The following is a 27,006-nucleotide window of genomic DNA, read 5'->3' as shown; positions in this document are numbered from 1 at the left end:
CGGCGAAAGCCACAAACTCTAATTTCTATTTCATTTTGGAGTGCTGGTGGCTACTCCTGTGAAGGTGTCTGGGGTCCCCCATTGCTGGGGATCAAACTCAGGCCTCCCCCATATGAACCCTGTACTCAGTCCTTCAACTCCTTTCCCCACATCGAGGGACTGTCATTTGGAAGTCTCAGACTTAAATACAGACGAATTTATTCGGGAATTCATGAGTCTCAGCCTAGCACTGGGTCTGAAATGTGTGTCAAGTTCAGGAGGGTGTTCATGAGAAACCCTGGGCGTGCAAGGGACAGCGGGGGCCGGGGGCAGGTCTCAGTGGTACCTGTAGGCTTTTTGCTGAATGCCCACCAGCTCAGACCTGTGAAGCCGGGCAGAAAGGCTTGAGCCTCAGGGGAAACTGAAACAGCGCCTATAGCCTCGGGTCAGCACAGCTGAGAGCTATCCCAGAGCCGTGAGCCCCAGGGCAGAAGGAGCCCAGGGGGCATTCACAGGGGACTCCCGCCCAACTGACCATCAGGACACAGCCCAGCCTTGTCCACAAAAGGGGAAAGAAGCTAGGCAAGAAGCTGAGGGAAGGGAAGAGATGAAAAGGAGAAAAGAGACAGCAAAGGAAGACAGAAGAGGAACATCTGGAGGAAACGTACCCTTCCCGACTTTACCTTCATCTTCAGCAGCTGGTTTTCAACTTGGGCCATGTCCAGTTGCCGCTGTTTCTCCTGCAGCTTGTCCATGGAGGCCTCGTAGGTCTGCTGCAGGTTTCTGATCTGGGCCTTAATGTCACTGTTTGCCAGCGTGACGTCCACGAGGGTTTTCTGTGTGCGGGGGAGAGAAAGCAGGGCTGGAGAGACAGTGTGCTATCTCTGGGTGATAGCACTTGCTCTCACATGCCAACCTTGGCTCAATCGCCTGTCACCACGTACTGTCACCGAAGCACCACCATGAGTGTTCCCTGAGCTCAGAGTCAGGATTAAGCCCTGGGCACTGCTGGGTGTGACCCAAAAGCCCCCTCCCCCTTTGTCACTGGCCACAGGGTGCATGTCAGCACCTGGAGGTGGCCAGGCAGAGGTGCCCCCAGGTGGCAGAGAGCCAGCCCACCCATGGTCACTGCCAACACCACTTGCCACTGCTAAAGGGCAACTACAGTAGCTTCTTTCTATGGAACAGTCCCTAATATGTCACTGCACATGAAGACTGAGGCCTGAAAATAGTAAGTATAGAGCAATCCCATCTGGAAAAAAAAACAAAATGTGTGAACATTTGTTCAACCATATTGATGCAGAGATTTCAAAAAAGAAGATAACGAAATGGAAAATTCAGCATGATCTAAGTTTTCCTCATGGTCCAGGGTGGACTGAGGTTGTTTCTTTTTGTGTCTTCTAACTCCCAAAAAAATCAGGAAAAGGACATGTGTTTCTGTTGACTGGAGAGTTCTCTCTGGTTTTCTTAGAAGGGCTGTCACTGGGGGAGCTTCCACATGGCCGGCTGGCACAGTGGCAGGCTGGCCTGGGCACAGTGAGGCCCAGACACACGGTATTGAAACAATGCCCAGGAGCGGAGCTCAGTGACCCAGACACGTGCTTGACAAGTGTCAGAGAGCCACGGCTCTCATTGCCCATGGGAGCAAAAACGTTTCCACCATCATGGCAGCAACGTAAAGCCTTAGTGTCTAGTTAGCCTGCTGTCCTTACAGAGCTCCAAAGGCCCACAGTACCGGCATGGGACACAGGTCAAGGCCCACTTCTGACTGCAGCCTTCAGTGAGGAGCCTGGGACTGGGGGCACTGGGTTCTCTAACACCTGTGTCTCTTAGTAGGTCTCTGCAGCTTTCCCACGCTTCCATCTGGACAATCAGCCTCTCCCTCTCAAAGCTGCCTGAATCAGGAGGAAAGATTTTCAGTGATGCTAAACAGGTATTTTAGAAAACAAATGAAGGCTATTAGGGAAAGGGAAGTCCCAGAAGAGTCCATTGCAAGGACATTGGAAAGCGCTGACCTGGTCACTGGCCACCACACCTCCCAGACCAAAGATACCAGGTGAGTGATCGTGCACCTCTAGTCTGGACCGGGGTACTTTGAGTCCTGCTGCACACCTAGCTGACACCTTGCATACGTCATTTCTTTCTATTGGCCTTAGATTGTTGATTCACAACATCAGAGAACTGGATATCATCTCAGCATTTCTTTGCAGCCCTGAACACTGATGGAATCAAACCGACAGCCTCTGTGGATGCTGGAAAGGCCCAGATCCCTTCCCGAATAACAGATTCGCTCACTTCTGCCTCACATGAGTTTCCTGACTACAAAGTGTCTCCCTCCTCTTCTTTTTAAAAAAATAATCATCTAACTTTTGAGGGTGCAAGACCCTTCTGTCGTCCAAAAGTTCTAAGACTAAGCAATAGTTGGAATTAACCGGGTTCCCCAGATCAGGCGGCTACCGGCTGCCCTCAGAGGAGAATGCTGATTATGTCCACAGGAAGAGACACGGAACACCCCCACCGAGTCTGAATCCAGGTGAGGCACGATCCGGTCATGGCCAGCTGGGAATGAGAACATGTCCAAGAAGGAAGAAAGGGGAGCCCTAGCCTAGGCCCTCGGTGAAAGGAGGAAGGGGAACAAAGACTCCTGAATAAACCAGCCCCGGGGGCCCAAGGCCAGGGGAAAGTTGGCACATGCTAAGGAAAAGGGTGGGACAGAAATGCACCTCCCAGACAAACACAAACACCGGGCCCACTCAGGCAGCAGAGGACAGTGGCCTCACTGCCACTGTACTATAGGCTCTCTGGGAAGTCCATCCACCCTCATGAAATGTGTCTGTTTAGCTCAATACCAGCAGAGCAGCAGAAAGAGTTTGTCTTTGTTTGTCTTTTAATTTTGGTTTGTGACCACACCTGGCTGTACTCAGGGCCTACTCCTAGTTCTATGCTCAGGAACTGCTTCCTGATAGAGGAGCTGTATGTGGTGCCGGGGATCAAACCCAGGCAAGCACCCATCCACTCTACTCTCTCTCTGCCCAGAAGCAGAAAGGATTTGAAGTAGCTTGTGGAATTTAGAAGAGTGGAGTAAAAGACAAACCTAAAAAAAGCTGGGGGAGAAGCAGAAACTGCATTTGGAAAGAAAAGCCAAGAGAGGCTGTTTCAGGAAACACAGTACTTGGACTTGAACCTTTTTCAGTTAACCTGCACATCAGATGGAAGGCTCCACTGAGGAGCAACAGTGGTTACCCTCTCTAAGAGAATAACTCTGGGCTGATCCAATCAGGAGAGCAACACCTTCCATGTGGGCCAAACACATTTGCATAAAGGGAGAATCCTGGACACGCCTGTGCCCACCAGTGTTCTTGGGGATGCACATTTCTTTTTTCTTTTTTAAAATTTTTTAAATTTTATTGAATCACCGTGAGATAGTTACAAGCTTTCATGTTTGGGTTACAATCTCACAATGATCAAACACACATCTCTCCACCAGTGTACATTCCCCACTACCAATATCCCCAGTATACCCCCCTTTCCCACCCTCCCCCTGCCTCCATGGCAGACAATATTCCCCATACTCTCTCTCTACTTTGGGGCATTATAGCTTGCAACACAGACACTGAGAGGTCATCATGTTTGGTCCATTATCTACTTTCGGCATGCATCTCCCATCCCAACTGGTTCTTCCAGCCATCATTTTCTTAGTGATCCCTTCTCTATTCCATCTGCCTTTTCCCCTCCACTCATGAAGCAGTCTTCCAGCTATGGGGCAATCCCCCTGGCCCTTGTATCTACTGTCCTTGTGTGTCAGCCTCATGTGATGTTATTTTATACTCCACAAATGAGTGCAGTCCCTCTATGTCTGTCCCTCTCTTTCTGACTCATTTTACTTAGCATGATACTCTCCATGTTTATCCATTGATAAGCAAATTTTATGATTTCATCTCTTCTAACAGCTGCATAGTATTCCATTGTGTAGATGTACCAAAGTTTCTTTAACCAGTCATCTGTTTTAGGGCACTCAGGTTGTTTCCAGATTTTGGCTATTGTGAACAGTGCTGCAATGAATATACAGGTACAGATGTCATCTCAGGATATATTTCCAGAAGTGGTATTTTTGCATCCTCGGGATATATTCCCAGAAGTGGTATTGTGGGGTCATATGGAAGCTCAATTTCTAGTTTTTGAAGAACTGCTACCTGCAAAAAAATGAACTCTGACCTCTGTCTAATGCCAGGCACAAAAGTCAGATCAAAGTGGATTAAAGACCTCAATATCAGACATGAATCTATAAGGGTCATAAAAGAGTAGGCAGAACTCTCCATGACATTGCAGCACATTTCTTTTAAAGCACAACACTTGCTGGGGCCCAAGAGATAGCACAGAAGGTGGGGCAATTGCTTTGTATGCAGCTGGTCCAGGTCCAACCCCCTGTTACCCTGAACGGTCCCCCTAAGCACCCCCAAGGTGTGACCTCTGAGTCCAGAGCCAAAAGTAGGTACTGAGCATAGCAGGATGTTACCCCCAAGCCCCAGAAAGAAAATATTTAAGAATTTTTAAAAATGAAGCACAATACTTCCTAATTTGGGAAGAAGTACTTACTTAGCTTAGGTATGGCTTGCCATGAAGGAATTCAAAGCATTTTCACAGCGTGTGAAGATTGGAAGAAAGTTCCTCTAACACTGGAGCTAGTGATGGGCAGCAGGGAAGGGGAATGTTTGTTGATGTGCTGATTCAGGCACTTACTAGGGGCTTCTAACAGAGCAAGTGACGTCTCTGGCACTGAGCCAGGATCAAAACCCCTTTTACAAGAACAAAAACTGCTCAACTCCAGTACTTCGTGTTTTATCTGGAAGTGCTCCCTTCTGTCCCTTCCTGTCTTTCTGCTGTGCCTAACCGAGCTGAGGGGTGAGCACGCTGCTCACAAGGCCGCACTTGTTCAAGTTCGAGTCAGGTCACTCGCACTTGAACAGGGGGGGCATAGTTACCTGCAGACCAACAGAATCTGAGGCCAAAGCTGAGTTCATGGAATTGAAACTGTCCAGGGCTGATGACTGGGTTTGGATGTGATGCTCCAGGTAGTTCTGCTGAGCCTGTGAGACCTGCAAGATCGTGGAGACAGTCACCTCAGATCAGTCTAAGTATATCCACAACAATCATCACTTTCACACACTGGAGCTTCACCCCAGTTGGAGCTACATCCTTGTCCATGACTGAGTTACATTCAAAACTCAATGTCTGAGTGCACAAAAAGTATATTTAGGGTACTTGCCTTGCACATGACCGACCCCAGTTCTTTATTTTTTTAATTTTTTATTAGAGAATCACTGTGATGTACAGTTACAAACTTATGAACTTTTGTGTTTGCATTTTCCTCATACAGTGATCGTTTACCCACCCCTCCACCAGTGCCCATTCATCTCCACCAATGATCCCAGTATCCTTCTCACCACCCCCACCCCATCCCCCACCACCCCACCCTGCCTCTGTGGCAGGGCATTCCCCTTTGTTCTCTCTCCTTTTGGGTGTTGTAGTTTGCAATAGAGGTATTGAGTGGCCATCATGTTTGGTCTATAGTCTACTTTCAGCTCGCATCTTCCAACCCGAATGGGTCCTCCCAACATCTTCTACTTGGTGTTCCCTTCCCTATCTGAGCTGCCTTTTCCCCTAGCATGTGAGGCCAGTTTCCAAGCTGTGGGGCAGACCTCCTAATCCTTATCTCTACAACTCTTGGGTGTTAGTCTCCCACTATGCTATTTTATATTCCACAGATGAGTGTAATCTTTTTGTCTGTCTCTCTCTTTCTGACTCATTTCACTTAACATGATACTTTCCATGTATCATTCACTTAAGATCCACTTATATACAAATTTCATGACTTAATCTTTTCTAACATCTGCATAGTATTCCATTGTGTAGATGTACCAGAGTTTCTTTGACCAGTCATCTGTTTTTGGGCACTCTGGTTTTTTCCAGATTTTGGCTATTGTAAACAGTGCTGCAATGAACATAGAAATGCAGATGTCATTTCTACTATACCTTTTTGCCTCTCCGGGATATATTCCCAGGAGTGGTATTGCTGCCGACCCTGGTTCTACCCCAGTACCCCCAGGGTCCCCCAAGACCTGCCAGGAGTGCAGGAGAGATTCATGAGTGCAGAGGAGGAACAACATCCCCCTTCTCCAAAAAAAAAATTCTGGGACAATATTTACACAGTTCCCACAGGGCTAGCAGCCAGAATATTCCCCCTTATTGAGAGAAAACGGAGTGGGAAAAGCCACAGCTCTGCCCACAACAGCAGTGCAGTGGCACAGCCAGTGAACTGGGTATCACTAACTCTTCCCACACACTACGGAATGTTCTCTGGGCTCATCAAATTTTTCCATTGTCACTGGCAGTCAAGGTGGCTTCCTTGCAGGGTGTTTGCACTCAGCGTGCTGAGGGAGTGTCGTTAGAGACTGTACTTAAATCAGCCTTCAAAGGGGGGCCATGAAGCAGGCGGTCTGACAATCGGGGATGGGAGAGGCTCTGAGATCAACCCTTATGACCCCAAGGGGAAGGGTCAAGGTAGGGAAGGGCACTCCCGTGCCTGAGAGAGGGAGAGGCCTGGGACGCAGCCCCTGGGAAGCACCGGCAGTGACACGTGTGTGCGTCTTTGGCAGAGACTATCCTTTGGCTTTAATTACAGCCATCAGCATCTGTCAGTGGATGGCAGGACAGGTTTCCATATGTAGTTGAGAATTTCACAAATGCCAACTGAAACTAAGAGAGTAGAAATGTTTATAACAATGAAGGCATCAGCCTTACTCAAGCAGGTAATCTTGTGGCCCAGCCACCCACTAAACTCTAGTATGTGGCTGTTGTAATTATGGTTCTTTGCTTACAGACATTAACGCTTATGGGGAATGTGCTTAGATACATGGACATTCTCCTAAGATACTAATCACAAATATTCAGTCAAAAACGTTTTTTCCTCAAGCATTAACTGGGTGAAATTAGAAGAATTATTTTTTTCTCAAATTTTTAAATAGCTAATATATTCATATCACTCGAACATTTTTTAAAATAATAGTTTAGGTAACACGATTATAAGACTATTGTCTCTTTTATCTGTTTGGTTGGTTTGGGTTGGGTACACCTGGCAATGCTCAGGGCTTACTCCTGCCTCTATACCCAGGGATCACTCCTGGCAGTGCCCAGGGCACTCCTCGGTGATAAGGAAACCCCGATGGGCGTGTGCAAGGCAAAGCCTAGGACGATCGCTCCTGCCCACTAGCTCCTTATTGTTTTCTTGGGCTTTCTTACTGTCTGGTCAAATAGTTTGTACACAGTGATCATTTTACCCTACCTGTCTGGCTGTGATAGCTTGAAACATACTTAGTTCATAGACAAGGTATTTAGCTGTATTGGTGATGGCTGGTTTCCTTGCATGCCTGATTCTTAGGGGAATACCATGAAATTTAATGATTATTCATTCTCGCCATATAAAATGTCTCTTTAACTCCATTTCATCTTGTGGTAAAGTCCTCCCATTCATTTAAAGTATGATTCACTCCTAGGGGCCATCATGAACTCAGGTAGAAGAGGAATGAGGCACTCAGCACACCCTCTACTTTCCCGTGCCCTCAGAGCCACTTACCGACAGCTCCTGGGCAAGTTGGCGAATTTTCTGCTTCATTTCATCGTAGTCTCCATACATTCGCTTCCTTACTTTCTCCAAAGTGGCTCTCACCTGTGATCCACAAACACCAGTCAGTGATCAAATAGAACTTTCAAGTGCAACTTTTAATACTTAAGAGACTCTAATGAGAGATGGATTCCACTCTAAGAAAAAAATCTCAGAAAATAGGACAGTTTGAGAAATTAAAAAAAGAGATCACTTTTGATATGTAGTTTGAAACCAAAGGAGGAATCCAAAAATAATAAGAAATATATTATAACACAACTAATTATCCAAATGATAAACTCTAAAGAAAATCTTTCCATTTTTTGCTTCTCAACTCTAATTTTTAAATAAATCTAGCCAAGATTTGCTTTTTTTCCTTTTTGGGTCACACCTGGCGATGCACAGGGCTTACTCCTGGCTCTGCACTCAGGAATTACTCCTGGCAATGCTCAGGGGACCATATGGGATGCTGGGATTCGAACCTGGGTCAGCCGTATGCAAGGCAAACGCCCTACCCGCTGTGCCCCCAAGATTTGCTTTTTTTGTTAATCACACATTTTCACAAGTAGAAAAAAATATTCCACTAGTTTAAAAAAATGTGTTTTAACTTGACTCTATAAACAAGTGGCTTAAGAACACCAAAATAGGGGCGTGATAGTATAGCAGTACTACACAGTGAAAGTATACTGAGAATACAGCACTTGCCTTACACAGCACTTGCCTTGCATGAGGCCAACCTGCAAAGAGTGATCACCTCAACACAGAGCCAGGAGTAAGCCCTGAACACTACTGGGTATGACCCCGAAACAAGAAAACACCAAAATATCCAAAAGCAAAAAACAACCTCCAATTTCCCCCATCTCTACTCTGAATGACAAGGAATAATTTAATGTCTGGACTATGAAAAATTAGCCCCTGAAGAATCTGTCCTAGTAGCCTGGAACACGAGAGAAAAAAAGTAGTCAAAAGAGTTTTGATCCCCAAAACACCCATCGCCACCAACACAAATGGTTTAAGATTCTCCATGGCAAATGTTCACGCTGGACAAGATCTGAATGTTAAAAGTAGGTAAAGGGATATACATATTATACATATGCAGAATAACCTTTCAGTATCTGTATTGCAAACCACAATATCCAAAAGAGGGAGGGTAGGGAGAAAGGGAAAGAGAGAACCACAGAGACAGCTTGAGGCAGGGGGGAGTAAGGGGGAGTTGGGGGGGGTGATAGGAGGGAACCTAGGGACACTGGTGCTGTATGTACACTGGTGGAGGGATGGGTGTTGGAACACTGTATGACTGAAACCTAATCATGACCCTATAAGGGTCAAAAATAAAATTAGATTAAATTAAAATTTAAAAAGAATTCTCCAGGACTGGAGCAATAGCACAGCGGATAGGGCATTTGCCTTGCAAATGACCTGGGTTCAATTCCCAGTATCCCGTATGGTTCCCCGAGCACCGCCAGGGATAATTCCTGAGTGCAGAGCCAGGAGTAACCCCTGTGCATTGCCAGGTGTGACCCAAAAAGCCAAAAAAAAAGAGAAAGAATTCTCCATGGAATATCTTCAAGAACTTTACCAATAGCCCTGTCTCCTCCTTCTGGCACCCCGAAATAGAGTCAGCTTACAAACCTCAAGTCCACAGTGGGAGCCTCACTGGGAAGGCTCCAGAACCTCCAATATAAGAAAAATTCAAAGACAGTACTTTCAGTAGAACAGATAACATGGATGGGACAGCAACTCGAAAGACGGCTGGTCGTGAGCCCATCCTTCCAGAGCCCACACATTATTTTGTATTGGACAGGCAAGATTAGTGGCAAGGAATGGGAGCAAGATGGGGTACCAAGATACTAAGTCATGCCCAGAGAAATCTATAACCTAATAATAGAAATAACTTACATGCCCTTCAACACAAACATTTTGGAAAGAAAGGGCCAAGGTCACAGCTTTTCCTTCCCAGACTCAGCTCACTAGTAGAGGGTGGGGAGGACTCTTGGGCAGGTGGGAGGTCTCAGTCCCACTGGAAAACACTGCAGGAATCTGCCCAAGCCAGAGTCACCTGCAAGCAAGCGAGGGCAAACAAACCCATAAATGCACCCAGGAGTGAATAGGCAGGGTTTGCCTGGAAGCCAGCCAGAAGAAGGTGGGACCTGGAAATTACTTTTAAATTGCAGATCGTGTCAAAGGTTGGCAATTCGGGTCAAAACCACCCCCACAAGCTGGGCATGTGCCATCCAGAGGCACTAGCAGCCTGAATCTCTTCCCTTTGTCTTGGGAAATTCACTCTACACTCTGCTTGGAAGGTCTACTTTGACAGCAGATCACTGTTTTCTGGGGCATCAAGCACAGAACACCTAACTATTTCCATGAGAAAAAGACAGGAGAATAGAGGTGTTCAAGTAGCCCCTGTATAGGAAAATGGGGAATGAAATACTCTGAAAGGCTAAAATGTATCTTTGGCAGCTTGATGACTGGAGATACTAGGCTCATTAAGCTGTAGGTGTTGTATGCATTTGTATTGGCATGTGGCTTTCTGAGTTTTCTTAATTTTCTCTGTTGAACAGTTACCATTTATTAAATCAAAAAATATTATTTTTTATTTCTTAAAAGTATGCAAGAATTGGGCCATAGTGGTACAACAGGGACCTGCACAGAGCCATCAAACCCCAGTACCCTCTGAGCCCTGCCAGAAGTGATCCCTAAGCACAGAGATAAGACTGAACCCTAAACATAGCTTGGTGTGGCAAAACAGAAAAAAAAGGACACAAGTATTGAAATCTTGCAAAACACATTTTTAAAGTATTCAAAGCATTTATTACCTTTGAGATCCAGTAAGAGATGTTCCCCTATGAAAGCTAGTAACAGACATTATGTCTTATCCACAAACCCAATGAAAGGAGGCTTACAGAACTGGAGATTCCAACCTCAATATTTCCTTTCCAACTTCCACTCTTTTGACCTTAAAAACAAGCCTACAGAGAGCAAAAGTTGGACCAAGAGGTGAGCCCTGCATTCACAGACCTCTGCTGTTGCCTCATGCAGTCTGTGATCTGGGCCCAACCACCTCAGAGTAATGCAATCACAACAGCCTGTCAAAAGTGTTAATTAAGTCAATCTATGGAAACCAGAAGAACCAAAAAGGAATGAAGAGGGGAGACAGAGAGGAAAACTTTGAAGGAAATGCTCCAAATTGTTTACAATTGTTCTTATCCAAAGGTAGAATGATGGGTACTTTGTGTTTTACTTGAGAAACTTTTTGTACTTTCCAGAAATGATGATAAATGCAATATTACATTTATTTTGACCTGAGTTGAACAATGTTCACTCTGATCGGCTTCCCAGCATCATTCTCAACCCAACTGGATGAACCAGCTCTGGACATTCCATCCCCCTTGTTGGCTGGGAAAGGGACAGGGATCCAGCCAGACCATAAAGCAGAGGGAAGCCCTAACAAGGGCTGCCGAAACACATTCAGCCTTTCTGCTTCTAGACACTGACATGTTCAGACAATACCATGAGTCTGAAGCTGAAGGAGCCCAGGCCCCAGAGATATTCAGAGAAAAAGATCCAAAGCCTGGAAGCTGGCCCACTTAGCCTTAGAACCCACTTACCTTATCCCACTTGAAACAAATGGCCTCTTACAGTTGGTTTTTCTGTTTCTTACATCCCAAAGAATCCAAATTTATACACTTGTTCATACTCAAGCATCAGGAGTATTTAACACAATAAGAAAGTCCACTAAAGAGTCTCCCTCCAGGGGCTGGAGCAATAGTACAGTGGGGAGAGCGTTTGCCTTGCACGCAGTCAACCCAGTTTCAATCCCCAGAATCCCATATGGTCCCTCAAGCACAACCAGGAATGATCTCTAAGTGCAGAACCAGTAGTAACCCCTGAGTATTACAAGGTGTGCATCCCCAAAAGATTCTCCCTTTATATATAGAAGGAGACCATAGATCTCCTACTTAGTAACGTCCAGAAGTTCACGCCACACCCCACTGCAAAATTAGACTGCACTCTGAACATGGGGCAATGAGGATGTGAAGCAACATCTCCAGCCAAAGTAATACTAAGAATCCTTTAGAAATTCCCTACCACGCTCACATCATTGCTTCCAGGTCCGCCCTCTTATCTACTCCAAAGTAATATAAACTAGGTTGGTGGCAGGGGTGGGTGGTGAGTGGGGGGTCCTAAAATGACTCACATCTCTGATGTAGTTCATCTCTTCTTTCAGCTGATTGGTGGACCACCCATACACCACCATTTCTTTCTGCTGGTTTTGGTCTGATCTTCGCACCACACCATAGACAACACCCTGAGGAAGTTTCCTGGTCTGTTCTCCATTGCTGAGGTCAGGAGGCTGAAAGAAGGCAGGAAAGGAGGAGAAAAGAATGATTCTTTGGGCTTCAGGAAAACATCTGTAACAATCACTTACTATGTGTAGTTAGGCAGTCTGTGACCACAGCCAGGAGCGCATCTGGCAAAGGGAAGTGGTGGGTAGAAATCCACCCTGGTCTTCATGCATTGAGTCAGTCTTTGCCTTGGAGACAAGCCACTTCTTCCCGTTCTTCTTTAAGACCCTCCTCTTAGGGCCGGAGCAATCATACAGCAGGTCTTTGCACACACCTACATGAGTTCTATCCCCAGCAGTCTGTATGGCCCTCCAAGTCTGCCTGGAGTATAACCCCTGAGCACCACTAGGTGTGGCCCACAAACCAAAAAATAAAAAAGGCTGTGTTCTCTTTAGCTCTCTAGTAGTCAGTCTGTAAAGCTTCATCTTTGGCAGAAAAAGGGGCAGGGATTGGAGGGGGAAGCTTTTCCTAATTCTCACAAAAGTACCAGATGGACTTGTACGAGTATAGAATAACATCACATGAGGCTGACATCCAAGGACAGTAGATACAAGGGCCAGGGGGATTGCCTCATAGCTGGAAGACTGCTTCATGAGTCGAGGGGAGAAGGCAGATGGAATAGAGAAGGGATCACTAAGAAAATGATGGCTGGAGGAACCAGTTGGGATGGGAGACGCATGCCGAAAGTAGATAATGGACCAAACATGATGACTTCTCAGTGTCTGTGCTGCAGGCTATAATGCCCAAAAGTAGAGAGAGAGTATGGGGAATATTGTCTGCAATAGAGGCAGGGGGAGGGTGGAAAAGGGGGAGTATACCGGGGATATTGGTGGTGGGGAATGTGCACTGGTGGAGGGATGGGTGTTTGATCATTGTGTGATTGTAACCCAAACATAAAAGCTTCTAACCATCTTACGGTAATTCAATAAAAAATTTTAAATGATAATAAGAAAGTACTGGAACTCTCATACTCTGGGGAATGCCATTTTCCTTCTTTACCAATTTCTCTGTATGTCTTCACACTCATCTCAACACATGAAATGTACAAGGTAGGGGGGAAATGCCAACTACCATGGAGAAGACAAATTGGCACAACTTTGGGGCCAGTCCTAGGAAAGTGGATGGCTGAGCACTCTCCCTGCCAGACCCTTCATTAATTCTTCCTGAGAGCTAGGAAGAGACAGTGTGCCCTTGCTCCCAGAGAACTTGCCCACTCTGAATCAAAGCTAATCAGTGTTGACATGTGACCCCCCCCCTGGATGGGAGCAAGGCCACACCCTGATATGCCTTATGGAGACAGGAGGAAATGGAGTGAAGGTCTGTGGAGCATCTGCTGTGAGCTAGGAATATTCCTTTGTACTTTGAATCTTCATGACCACTTTGTGACTGAGCAACTATCCTTGCTAGAGCAGAGAAAACTCAAGTAAATGATGGTTTAGTACCTTGCTTAGAGCCAACTCCGATATTGTAGGACACTGGAGAGCCCCCAAACTGGAGGTTTTATTAGATGTAAAGGGTAAGGGCCCGCATAACATAGATGAAATGGACTCCACAAGTGGGCACAGTGCCTAGGTAGACAGCTCGACCTCTGCCAGCCTTCCCCAGGGGAGCTGACACTTTAAATAAGCCACAACACAGATGCCCGAATCCCATAAAGGCATCATTTGCCTCCCTCTAGTCTCTAAACCACAGCCCAGAACGTCTTTTCATGTACTTTCAAAATATCATTACACCCCCCTCCCAGAAAGAAAAAATTTGTGCTTCACGATCATTCATTTGGGGTAGAATAATAACTATTTCATTATCCAATTCATTCGATAATTGCCAAAGCCAAGCCAAGGAGAGAACAAATCATCATAGTAAGAAGCTCTGAGGGGGGCCCTGGGGTGGCACGGGGGGACTGGAGGCAGACATGAAGGGGGACATGGCTGTCACTGTTCCCCTCCGATGTTTTTGTATTGTTTGATTATAACATAAACTTACTCCTGGTTCTGCACTCAGGATTCACTCCTGACAAGCTCAGGGGACCATATGTGGTGTCAGGTATTGAACACAGGTCAGCCACATGTAAGGCGAGTGCCCTGCCTGCTGTACTATTGCTCTGGCTCACACAATCTTCTTTTTGAGGAGGGAACTCCCAAAGAGTTCTCTGGAAGCCAAGAGCCCCTCCCAATGCTGCTCAGCCTACCAGGCAGGCAGTTTTGTGCAAGGGCCTGATGCAGGATTACTGGGGCGCTCTACCTATGCTCAGAAGCCTCCCTGGACACACCCAGAGGTGCTCAGGAGGGATCCAGGGATGTACCCAATGATGTTCAGGGGACCATGGGGTGCCAAGAATTGAATTGGCTCAGCCATATACAAGGTATGGGCCTTAACCCCTGTACTCTCTGAAAAGTGTAACATGAACTTTTTTAAAAAGTATAAAATGTACACCCTCCTCCCAGATGAGATCTGGAGCAGCTGCGCACGACACAGCCCCTCTGCTCCTTAAAGACTATAATGCGGAAGGTCTACTAACCTATTTTGGCACCCAGAGACTTATAGAAATGCATCTAGACTGTGAGCTGAGCTATGACCTCATGCCGCCCAGGGAGGAGGAAGGATTTTCTCTCCCAACGCTTTCTTTCTATGGGGAAGATAGCAGTGGTGGCAGCAGCAGCACCCACATGGCATCCACCATTTGCTAGGACTCACAACCCAGAGGTACTAGCTTGTAGTGACGTGGAGTGCAAGAGATCATGGAATGGGGGTGTTACCAGCACGCCCTCCACCCAGATTAGATTCGGAGCAGCCGAGCAGGACACGGCCCCTCTGCTCCTTAAAGACTATGATCCGAGAGGTCTACTAACCCATTTTGGCACCCAGAGACTTATAGAAATGCATCTAGACTGTAAACTGGGATAAAACAACAGAAATCCAAAACTGCATGGTCACTGTTGTGGCCGCGCGAGCTCCTATAATCTTCATTCTCAGCAATGTTTTGAAAACAAACTATCAAATGATTCCTTTTCAGCAGGTTTGATTGTTGGGGGAAAATTCCAAATAATAATAGTCAGTTCTCTGTTGAAATATTGAATGTATCCAAAGTATAGAGAGAATAAAGTGAAGATCATTGGCCACTCAGGTGGGGGGTTGGGGGGTGGGAGGGGGGTATATTGGGGTTCCTGGTGGGGGAACTGGTGGACTGGTGAAGGGATGGGGGTTTGATCACTATATGACTGAGACTTAAACCTGAAAGCTTTGTAACTTTTGTCACGATGATCCAATAAAATTTTAAAAATAAAATAAAATGAAAGTATAAAATGAAATACCCATTACTTGCCACACTTAGGAAGTTCAGAAGCCATGTTGGAAATCACCCTTTTAAAACAGGCCCTAGGGATACAGCAAAAGTTTTGTTAAGAGGAAAGGTCATAGCTCTACAAGCATTCCTCAGGAAGGAAGAACAAGCCCACCTAAGTAACTTAACCTCAGAGCTTAAGATCTCGGAGAATGACCAACAGAAGGAGCCCAAACCAGCCAGGAGGAAAGAAATTATAAAACTCAGAGCAGAAATTAACAACATGGAAACTCAAAAAACAATCCAAAAGACCAATGAAACCAAGAACTGTTTCTTTGAGAAAATAAACAAGATCAATAAACCATTAGCAACACTCACAAAGAAAGAGAGAGAGAACCCTAATAAACAGAATCAGAAATGAAAAGGGGGACATTACATCAGAAACCACAGAAATTCAAAGGACAGTCAGAGATTACTTTGAGAAGCTTTATGCCACAAAACAAGAAAAACTTGAAGAAATGGATAAATTCTTGGACTCTTGTAATCTCCCAAAGCTGACCCAAGAAGACTTGGAATACCTGAACAGACCTACCGCCATCAAGGAAATTGAAATAGTAATAGAAAGTCTCCCGAAAAACAAAAGCCCTGGCCCAGATGGATTCACTAATGAATTCTTGGAATTAGCTTAGCTAAAGAGGTGAAGAAAAGTACAAAACACTACTTCAAGAAATAAAAGAGGACACTAGGAAATGGAGACACATCCCCTGCTCATGGATCAGAGGATTAGCATTGTCAAAATGGCAATACTCCCCAAAGCATTATACAGATTCAATGCAGTCTCTGTAAGGATACCCATGACATTTTCCAAAGAATAGACAAAACACTCCTGAAATTCATATGGAGCAATAAACCCCATGAATAGCTAAAGCAATCCTTAGGGAAAAGAAGATGGTTGGCATCGCCTTCCCCAACTTCAAACTGTACTACAAAGCAGTAGTAATTAAAATAGCATAGTATTGGGTTAGAAACAGACCTGCAGACCATTGAAACAGAGTTGAATATTCTGACACAGACTCTCAAGTATATAATCACTTAAGCTTTGATAAAGGAGCAAGAAATGTGAAGTGGAGCAAGGAAAGCCTCTTCAATAAGTGGTGCTGGGAAAACTGGATAGCTACATGCAAAAAAATGAATTCAGACTTCTGTCTAATGCCAAGCACAAAAGTCAGATCAAAATGGATTAAAGACCTCAATATGAGACTGAATCCATAAGGTATATGGAGGAAAATGTAGGCAGAACCCTCCGTGGTACTGAAACTAAAGGCATCTTCAAGGATGAAACACCACTGACCAAGCAAGTGAAAACAAATATAAACAAATGGGAACTACATTAAACTAAGAAGCTTCTTCACCTCAAAAGAGACAGTGACCAAAATACAGAAAGAGCCATGGAATGGGAAAAATTATTTACCCAATATCCATCATATAGAGACTTAATATCCAGGATATATAAGACACTGGTAGAACTTTACAAGAAAAAAAACCTCCAACCCCACCAGAAAATCAGGAGAAGAAATGAACAGAAATTTTCTTGAAAAAGAAATTCAAATGGCCAAAAGACACATGAAAAAATGCTCTACATCACTAATCATCAGGGAGATGCAAATCAAGACAATGAGATATCATCTTACACCACAGAGACTGGCACACATCAAAAAGAACAAGAACAAGTGCTGGCGCGAATGTGGGGACTCTCATTCATTGTTGGTGGGAATGCCAACTAGTTCAGCCTTTTTGGAAAACAATATGGACATTCCTCCAAAAACTTGAAATTGAGCTCCCATATTACCCAGCAATACCACTCCTGGGAACATATCCCAGGGTGCAAAAAAAAAAAAACAGCAGAAATGACATCTGCACTTGTATGTTTATTGCAGCATTGTTCACAACAGCCAGAATCTGGAAAAAAGCTGAGTGTCTGAGAAAGATGACTGGTTAAAAAAATTTTGGTACATCTACACAATGGAATACTATGCAGCTGTCAGAAAAGATGAAGTCATGAAGTTTGCATATAAGTTGATGGACCTGGAGAGTATCATGCTAAGTGAAATTGGTCAGAAAGAGAGAGACAGACATAGAATGACTGCACTCATGTGTGGAATATAAAGTAACATAATAGTAACACCTAAGGATAGCAGAGATAAGGGGCAGGAGGATCTCTCCATGGTTTGGAAGTCGACCTCATGTGCTGGGAGAAAAGGCAGTTGGGATGAAGAAGTCAATGATAGTTGGTGGGGTCGCTCAAGAGGGGAGATGTGTGCTGAAAGTAGACTAAGGACCAAACACGTATCTGTATTGTGAACCATAATTCTCAAAATAGAGAGAGGATAAGAAGTAAGGGGTCTGCCACAGAGGCAGGGGGCATGGATAGGGTGGGGGTGGTGGGAGGGATACTGGGGACATTGGTGGTGGAAAATGCACACTGGTGGAGGAATGGGTGCTCGATCATTGTATGTCTGAAACTTAAATCATGAAAGCTTGTAACTTTATCTCACGGTGATTCCATTAAACAAGTAATAAAAATTTAAAAAAAAAGAAAATTGATCTCGAAAAGCTGACCTAAAAAAAATAAAATAAAACAGGCCCTAGGAGCTGGAGAAATAGCACAGCGGGTAGGGCATTTGCCTTGCATGCAGCTAACCGGGGTTCGATTCCCAGCATCCCATATGGTCCCCTGAGCACTGCCAGGAGTAATTCCTGAGTGCAGAGCCAGGAGTAACCCCTGTGCATCGCCGGGTGTGGCCCAAAAAGCAAAAAATAAAATAAAATAAAAAATAAAACAGGCCCTAGAATTTGGACAGTCTCATGGGTGAAGCAAGTTTACTAAGGAGAGATGCAAAAACGTGTCAGAACCACAAGTGTGTAGCACAGCAGGAAATGTCCTGCTAGAAAAACTTAGGACAGGAAAATCAGTTTAGTAAGGGACATTTCAAATGTGCATCAGAGCCACAACAGGCAGCGAGGCAGGAGAGTCCTGCTCAGGATATGGATGCTTATGCAGGTATCCAAGAGCATTATTTTGCTCAGAAACACAAGACAATTCCTTACCTTTAAGATTATGCATTACATGTGCAGGGTGTTTGCTCATTTACAATATACCCACATGCCCTGTCTATGTGAATCCTTATGTACTAACATAAGGAGAATGTTGTATATGATGGGATGAGGGAAATGTGGAGGCTTACCAAATAAAGTGAGCAGGCAGCCCTCACTCAGGACGGTTTAGGTCATTCCTAGACCTGGACAAGTCACTTTGACTGTGTCATTCTTTGTGAAGAGCCAAGCTTGGAGCACAAGTTTCAGGTGGTGACCTGTCCCAAGTCATGATGCTCCACATTACACCCAGAGGCTGCCCTGGGCTGGACATTTGTGTCTGGTTTAGATGAAGGTGCTGCCACCGGTTGTCGGAGTAACCAGCTGAGTTGGAGATCTCTGATTTCCCAACCACGTAATTGGGAAGAGGAAAAGCTCTGATGAAACTCCCCACATGCCAGGAAACAAAGGCATGTTCTCTTGGCCACAACTCCACCCACCCAGTTCCTGCAAAACAAGCCGATGCTGAGCCGGCTTTGGTGAAACACAGAGCATGGCACAGGCATCCACAGGACCGGTCTGACAGCCAGGGATGCCATGAGGCTCATCCTGTGATGGTGGGGTGCAGCAGGGGGCATGGGAGGCACCATCCTAAATGCTACGAATCTCAGGATCTAGCACAGCAAAGTATACCAAAGTGCATTAGAAGAAAGTGTAATTTCCATATTGCCATTTAATTATTTTTTGAGCATGTGTGTGTGTGTGTGTGTGTGTGTAAGCATTTTGAAGGCTGGAATTGGGTCATTTCTTAAAAAATAAAATGTTTGATGATTTATACCACTAGAAGTTTGGGGATACAACTTCACACGCTGTTATGTGTCCTTACCACACTCCATGGTCCCTGTGAGCAATGATGCTCTTCTGTAACCCTACCCAGAAGCCTAGTCTTGAATGATACTATCTTTGGTAAAACTTCTTTTGGAGGGCGTGTGGGGGGAGTTATTGTTGGTAAAACATCTTTATGCTCTTCAGTACTCTGATACTTAGAGGGTGGCAAAACGAACATAGTTTTTGACTTCCTGATTTTAACTGTATTAATAATTTTCAAAACTAAAAAGTTATTTTAAAATATCAAGATCAAGGATCTGAGAGATAGTACATGAGGAAAGCCTTCAGGAGGCTGACACAAATTTGATGCTTGGAGCCTCATATGATCCAACAACAGCAACAATTCAGAAGCTAAGTATAAGACCAACAGGGAAGGGTCAGCTGGGACTGTGAGGCAGGGCAGGGTTATCAACATCAGCCACTCCACAAAGAGAGAATTCCTGAGGCAGCCAGAAGCAGAAGAGAAAAACGGATGAAGAAAATGAATGGGGAGAGCACAGCTGTCTGGTGGCTTCTTACCACTATGCTCTTTAGAATTCACAGTGGCCCTACTATACAGCTGTCCTTAGCTCTTCCACTCAAGTGCCTGACTCTGTCTTTCCAGATATAAGCTCTGACCTTGCCCACCAATGCCCACAGGACACCTCAGAGCCAAGGAAGGAACTGGAACTCACATCTCCAGGGGCAGCCCAGGCCTCAGGCTAGGGAAGCCAACAGCCTGGAACTAAGCGCGTGAGAAACCATCACTAACAACAGTATTGTAAATCACAGAATCCCAATCAGTAAAAAAATTAGAATAATGACCACAATGAAAGAGACTGGAACTCCATCGGACTGGACTACCTGAGTCCAGCAAAAGATTTTCTCCATCTTCCTTCCATCAAACTCTCCTCAGCACCCTATCTCCCCTTGGCCACCTCAAGGCTTCCTTCCCACCCTTTGGGAGCCCACCACTCCCTGTCTTGGGCATTTACACAGACATTTCCTCTGCCTGCGGTGCCCCCTACTGGGCGGAGGCCCTCCCTAAAGGTCATGATTTGTGACTCTTCAGACGAGTCAGGCTTCCACAGAGCTCAGCATCACCAAGCATCACCTAGTGTTGTCCTGTAGTCACACAGAAGGTCTGAGACGGTGAGGACCGTGATTGTCTTCCTTTCCACTCTAATTTCCAATACCCAGCAATGACTGAGCACAACAAGGATCTGAATACTTATTTGCTGAATGACTAGGAGTCTCAGACGCTAGGGGAGGTGCAAGTGAATGACTCAGAGTTTGCAAATATGGTGCAGCTGAAGGAACAACATCCTTTGTTCATCTCAGAAGCTGAGACAGAGAGCTGATGTTTGTCCCCAGCCATCAACTGGTTCCCTCATCAATGTTGCAAGGAGCCAGGACTATGGGCATTTTCACAAGATGTCAGATGTCTGATTAAAAGCTGAAGGAAGACATGCAAAACCAGAGGGGATAAAGAAGAAAGGTACTATACACTGGGTTTTGTGTGTCACTGAATCTCTCCTTTCATAGATTTAAAGATAAATACTAATTTTCAGGTCTGATAACAGTGAGGTGATTATGTTATATTATGATACTGCCTTTGTCTTTTAGAGAATCATGCTTAAGTATTTATGACCTCTGGGACTCAAGGCGAGGAGCAGATGGGGGTGTGGACAGGGCAGGATTAACCCTAAATTAGTTAGAGGCAGGGGGAGGTGTGTGAGGGGGGGATTCTGGGGACATTGGTGGTGGAGAACGTGCACTGGTGGAGGGATGGGTCATTGTATGACTGAAACTCAAACATTAAAGCTTTGTAAATGTAGCTCATAGGGATTCAATAAAAATAAATAAATAAATGTTTTAAAAATACCCTGAGTTAGGGCGATTGGGGCTAAGTGAAGGAGCAGTGACTCATGAACAATTCCGTCTCCTTTTGCATATACGTTTATGTCTCTATATTTTTAAACTTCCTTGTAGTGCTCCTTGACATTTTTTAAAAATCAAATTGTAAAAACCTACTAAAAGTCTCCTGGATGTGAAACCAGTCTAGACAAAATTGGTTTGAAAACAAAAGTCCTAAAAAATGGAATAAAAGAAAGCTGTGCCAAAGAAAGGAAAAGAAGCAATGAGCTGAAAGTGTGAGAACACAGCAGAATTAACAAGCAGCTCCGCCAATGAAGCGCAGAAAGGACCTCTCCCTCCACTGCTCCCTGGACGTGTCCTAGAGGACATCTTCACCTACAGGTCCATCTCTGGCTGCTTTCATAAAGAGTCAGTGATGGCAAAAGCCTTAGAAAAGATCAATGGTGAGAGTAACTCAGTCCACGTCCTGCTAAACCAATCACACCACAGGAGACTGAGGGTCACTCAGAGAAACCAGTGACAGGAGCTCTGTTTCCCAAACCCTAAATCAGAATTTAGGGTTTAGAATTTAGAATTTAGAACCCTAAACCTTACAGTGGAGCGATAACACAGTGGGTAGGGTGTTTGCCTTGCATGTGGCCAACCCGGGTTTGATTCCTCTGTCCCTCTCGGAGAGCCTGGCAAGCTACCAAGAGTATTCCTCCCGCATGGCAGAGCCTAGCAAGCTACCCGTGGCATATTCGATATGCCAAAACCAGTAACAACAAGTCTCACAATGGAGACGTTACTGGTGCCCACTCGAGCAAATCGATGAACAATGGGACGACAGTGCTACAGTGAGACAAGCACAGTCAAGGATGGAAGACCATATCCACCATTTTCACCACTATAATCCCAACACCAGTCCAATGAGATCCTGCAGGGCCAGGAGTCAGAAGAATTTTCCTTGCACATGTGGGGCCCAGGATTCAATTCCCAGAACCACAGATCACTACTTAATAAGTACAGAAGGAGGGAAGGAGGGAAGAAGGGAGGTGGGGAAAGCGGGAGGGAAGGAAAATGAAAAGAAACAAAGAAGGAAGAAAGGAAGGAAGGAAGGAAGGAAGGGAGGGAGGGAGGGAGGGAGGGAGGGAGGGAGGGAGGGAGGGAGGGAGGGAGGGAAAGGAATTGGGTCCATGACAGAATATTTGGGGTACATGATCGTTCCCAACACTAAAGATTAATTTGGGCAAAGGAAGAAACCAGAATGAAATCTCAGTAAATAAACAACAGAAATACAGTTTAGCATCAACTAAATCCAACAGAGACAGACAGACACCACAGTGAGGCCCTGTCCAGCTCCTACCGTAGCTGCCTACCGCTGGTCTACACATCCACCTGCCAATAAGACTAAGATGGAAACTAACAAGAATGGAATGACTTGGGGGGTGGGAGGGACAGTAAGAGTCAAATAATTTCCTAAATGTTTTGCTTTCCACCTCTTCTGTCAGGGACGGCAGGGGTGCTGAGCCAAGGAGCGGCACTGTGGCCGGCACCCTGCAGGTGGAGTCAGAATTTGAGCACATTCTGTCACGAATATGCTCGAACCTGCCTAGCCGTGCACTGGGCTCAGCCACATCCCACTCCTGACTTGGGCCTGGCTGTGGGGCTGCCCCTGCGCCCAGCAGGACAGCTGAGCCAAGGGGTCACCCACAGGCTGCAGAAGGGAAAGCTTCAGCTCAGTGAACCTTTGGCCACTTTTAACCCCCTTCCTCTGGGGAGACGGAGAGGGAAAAGAACATCTTTTTTTTAAATAATTTATTTATTTTTAATTAGTGAATCAATGTGAGGGTACAGTTACAGATTTATACATTTTTGTGCTCATGTTTCCCCCATACAAAGTTCGAGAACCCATCCCTTCTCCAGTGCCCATTCTCCACCACCAATAAACCCAGCATCTCTCCCACTCTCCCCAGTCCCGTCTCCCCCCACCCCACACTGCCACTATGGCAGGGTATTCCCTTTTGTTCTCTCTCTCTGATTAGGTGTTGTGGTTTGCAATAAAGGTGTTGAGCGGCCATTGTGTTCAGTCTCTAGTCTACATTCAGCATGCGTCACCCTTCCCCCGCATGACCTCTGACCACATTTTACTTGGTGTTCCCTTCTCTGAGTTGCCCAGAATGAGAGACCAGCCTCCAAGCCATAGAGACAACCTCCTGGTACATATTTCTACTAATCTTGGGTGTTACTCTTATAGTCTAATATTCTATATTCCACAATCTTTCTATGTCTGTCTCTCTCTTTCTGACTCATTTCACTTAGCATGATACTTTCCATGCTGATCCACTTATATACAAAGGTCATGACCTCATTTTTTCTAACAGCTGCGTAGTATTCCATTGTATAGATGTACCAGAGTTTCTTCAACCCTAGTTTCTGTTCTAGGGCACTCGGTTTTTTTCCAGATTCTGGCTATTGTAATCAGTGCTGCGATGAACATATAAGTGCAGATGTCATTTCGACTATACTTTTTGGCTGGAACAAAACATCTTCTAGTCAAGCAGAACTCCTAAAGAACCGGAGTTTTCTAAAGATCAACTGGTGGCGCTAAATATTTTCCAGCTCTTACACAAGAAATATCTCTTTAAGCTAACTAAGCCCCTGGACAAAGAGAAGATTGTCAGGGTGGGCAGAGCCTCGGCTGCCCCTTTTCTAGAATCCAGGGGTAACATGCTCTGGGAAACATAGACTTCTGACATGGAACCCTCCTAAGCAGCTTCTCCTGCTGGAGAAGAGGCACAGGAGACCCTCTGTGGTGACCCGGCAGTGTCCCAGGCCCGCATGAGGACCGCAGCGCCCCACGTCCAGCATCTCTGAGTCCCAAGCAGGGAAGGGACACCATCACCACGCAGAAGCTTGTTTGGGAAACACGAGACTCTAGGCTCAAGCTGGTGTCCTGACAGATACTGGTCACAACTGCTTCTAGTGGTTTCTTCATATTCCCACATTCCCACTAACCCTGACACCCCCCAATTTATTTGGCCTCCCTCCTTTTTTGAGAAAAAAAGAAATCACTCAGTGTTCCTCCTGGAAATCTACCTTTTCTGAAGAAGCTAGCTGGGCTGGAGAGAGAGTACAGCAGGAAAAACATTTGCCTTGCATGCAGATAACCCAAGTTCCATTCCAGGCACCACACAGGGTACACCAAGCACCACCAGGAGTAATCCCTGATCACAGAGCCAGGAGTAAACCCTGAATACCGATGGTCCGGAAAACCAAAACAAAACAAAAACATGCAAGTAGCAAACAGAAAGCACCACACAGTGTCACTGAGGAGACTATTGCCCCCTCTGCCCCACCACCCAGCAGGCACAGCACACCCCCTGGGAACCAGTGCAACCGCTCCCTGCTGTTGGCTGCATCTGTCTGTCTGAGCACTTCTCTCTGCTGGGATATTTTTTTTTGGCTATTTCCATTCCAGTCACCAGATTCACTCCAGACAGCAAAGCCCCAGCAGGCCTCAGGTTTTCTCCCAGGAAGAATCAGTGAATCAGCAAGAGCAAGAAGCTGGGAGAACTTAGTAACTGTATTGCAAACCATAACACCCAAAAGAGAGAGAGTAAAAGGGAATGCACCTGCCACAGAGGTGGGGGTCAGGAGACAGGGTGGGGATGGTGGGGAGGGATGCTGGGGACATTGGCGGTAGAGAATGGGCAGTGGAGGGATGGGTACTCGATCATTGTATGACTGAAATGTAAGCACGAAAGTTTGTAAGTCTGTAACTGTACCTCACAGTGATTCATTAAAAAATAAACAAATAAATCATCATCATTATCATCCAGTTGATCATCGAATTTCTTGAGTGGTCTCAGTAATGTCTCCATTTGTCCTAGCCCTGAGATTTTAGAAGTCTCTCTTTACTTGTCCTTCCCAATGATGCAGCATTGGAGGCTCTTTCAGGGTCAGGGGAATGAGACCCAGCATTGTTACTGGTTTTGGCATAAGAATATTCCACGGGGAGCTTGTGAGGCTCTCCAATGCGGGCAGAAAACTCTCAGTAGCTTGCCAGGTTCTCCAAGAGGGAGAAGTAGGCTATAAGATGTCTTCCGGGAGCTTGGATTTTACAGAAGCATATGAAAGAATATTTTACTCATGGCAACAGAGAAAGTCTCACAAAAATGTTTCAGATAGTCATACCAGCATACATTTAATGACTATGAAGAAAAACACCATTTTAATCAACAAAACTCCTTTTAGGGTACTCTAATAACAGCTTCTGGGGCAGAGATTGGTTTTGCTTGGCTTTGTTTTCACAGATATACCCCACTGGTTGTTGTTCTAGAACAAGGGTCATTGTGAACAACTCAATAGCTCCCTTGGCAAGTCAGATGATCTTTACACATTGCCTAGTGCCTAGTGACAAGCTGGACTTAAAGAGAATACTTAATACTCAGGCTACCAATAGAACTGAAGGAAAAACAGACTGGGGTTTCCAAAATTAATGAACTGCTCCCATCCATCGAGTACATGTGACCATGGCAGAACACATACTTTGCACATGTGAAACCTAGGTTAGATTTCCAAGTATCATCAAATGTGGTCCAAACAATAATATAAAAAAAATTCCTAACTCTATTTTAAAACATTGAACCTTAAAACAAAAGTAGACTACTCATGGTAGACTGGAAATCCATGGAAAGATAAATAAAAGTCTTCAGGGGGCAAAAATATACATATAAAATGTCATACAAAAAAAAAAAGAAGCTGGGAGAGTGGAAAGGAGCTGTGCAGTGCTGCGGCCCAGCCCCTCGTGGGGCCCCTCCGCCAGTAGGGCAGGGAAGGAGTCGTGGCTGACTGGAACCACCGCTGTGTTCCCCACTGTCCCATCAATGTCCCATTCTGAACACACCTATCTTAGCCACAGAGCCTGCAATGTCTAGACTAATGTCCCATGTCCAGAAAGACCCTCCAGAAGCCCATAGAGATGGCTCCACTGGCCCCAGTGAGAGTGCAGTAGGTGACGAGGCTGAAGGCTCCCAGGGCTCTGCCCTCTGTCCCCTCACCCAGCTGCTATCTCTGCAGGCGAGGCCTGTCCCTATCACACCCAGGGCAACTGCACCATGAATCATGGCTGCACACACTCCCTGGCAACATCCTTTTGTGTCGTCAAAACAATCATATCAAGAATGAAGCCCGGCAAGGCATGTTCACCCCTTAGGAGAAAGGGGGCATGGACTGGAATCGCGAGGCTTTCTCCTTTGAAATACTTCACTGGGCTGGGCACACCAACATGCCCGACTCCACTCTCCAGGGTCTAGAAAGAAGCAGTGGCTGGAAAGCCACAGGCCAGGAAAGCACAGCTGGGCAGAAGCGGTGTCAGCAGCTACTCCAAGTGCAACCTGTCTTGGGCCATTTGGTGAGCAGACAAAAGACGTCCCCATTACACAGACTCTTCAATCCTACTGTCTAAAATTACACAGATGCTCAGATCAGCAGCCCTCAGGTCCTGCTGCCGAAATTCAACCATGCAGCAAGCCCCTGATACAACACAAAAATATCTGTCATAGCTTGTTTGAAGTATGCGTGTGTGTGTCTGTGTGTGTGCATGTGTGTGTGCATGTGCATGTGTGCAAGCAGGATTAAATTCTTTTATTATCCCATGCCAAGTTTAATGTGCAACAGTTTTATAAATATCATAGTCTACATTTATCAGTCTCTCAGCATGAAATCTGGGCCCACAATAACTAGTAATTCCTCTCCCATACTGTCAATGTTCTGGGTCTGGGCATTTGTTTTTCTTTGAGTGGGGAGAGGGGAGACACACCCAGTGGTGCTCAGGGTTCACTCCTGACTCTGTGCTCAGGGATTAATCCTGGCACTGCTCAGGAGACTATGTGCAGCTATGGGGCTCAAACCCAGCC

The 27,006-nt window shown here is 45.6% G+C and overlaps 1 protein-coding gene across 5 annotated transcripts in view; it reads right to left on the bottom strand.

Moving 5' to 3' along the window:
- The window catches only part of MYZAP (myocardial zonula adherens protein), a 120,279-nt gene that overhangs the window by 72,063 nt on the left and 21,210 nt on the right, over positions 1-27,006 (bottom strand). For 3 of the 5 annotated variants that reach the window (XM_055118101.1, XM_055118102.1, XM_055118103.1), the window contains exons 3-6: positions 11,841-11,996; positions 7,613-7,705; positions 4,962-5,075; positions 648-815 (exon numbers count right to left, since the gene is read on the bottom strand). In XM_055118101.1, the coding sequence (XP_054974076.1) occupies positions 648-815; positions 4,962-5,075; positions 7,613-7,705; positions 11,841-11,996 (531 nt within the window). The remainder of the gene's footprint in view (positions 1-647; positions 816-4,961; positions 5,076-7,612; positions 7,706-11,840; positions 11,997-27,006) is intronic. The other 2 variants (XM_004602613.2, XM_055118105.1) reach the window with 1 other exon arrangement.

Source organism: Sorex araneus, chromosome 10 (genome assembly GCF_027595985.1).
Source record: "Sorex araneus isolate mSorAra2 chromosome 10, mSorAra2.pri, whole genome shotgun sequence".
Lineage (NCBI taxonomy): Eukaryota > Metazoa > Chordata > Mammalia > Eulipotyphla > Soricidae > Sorex > Sorex araneus.
Note: the sequence above shows the minus strand (reverse complement) of the source record. Positions and strands in the feature narration are given on the sequence as shown.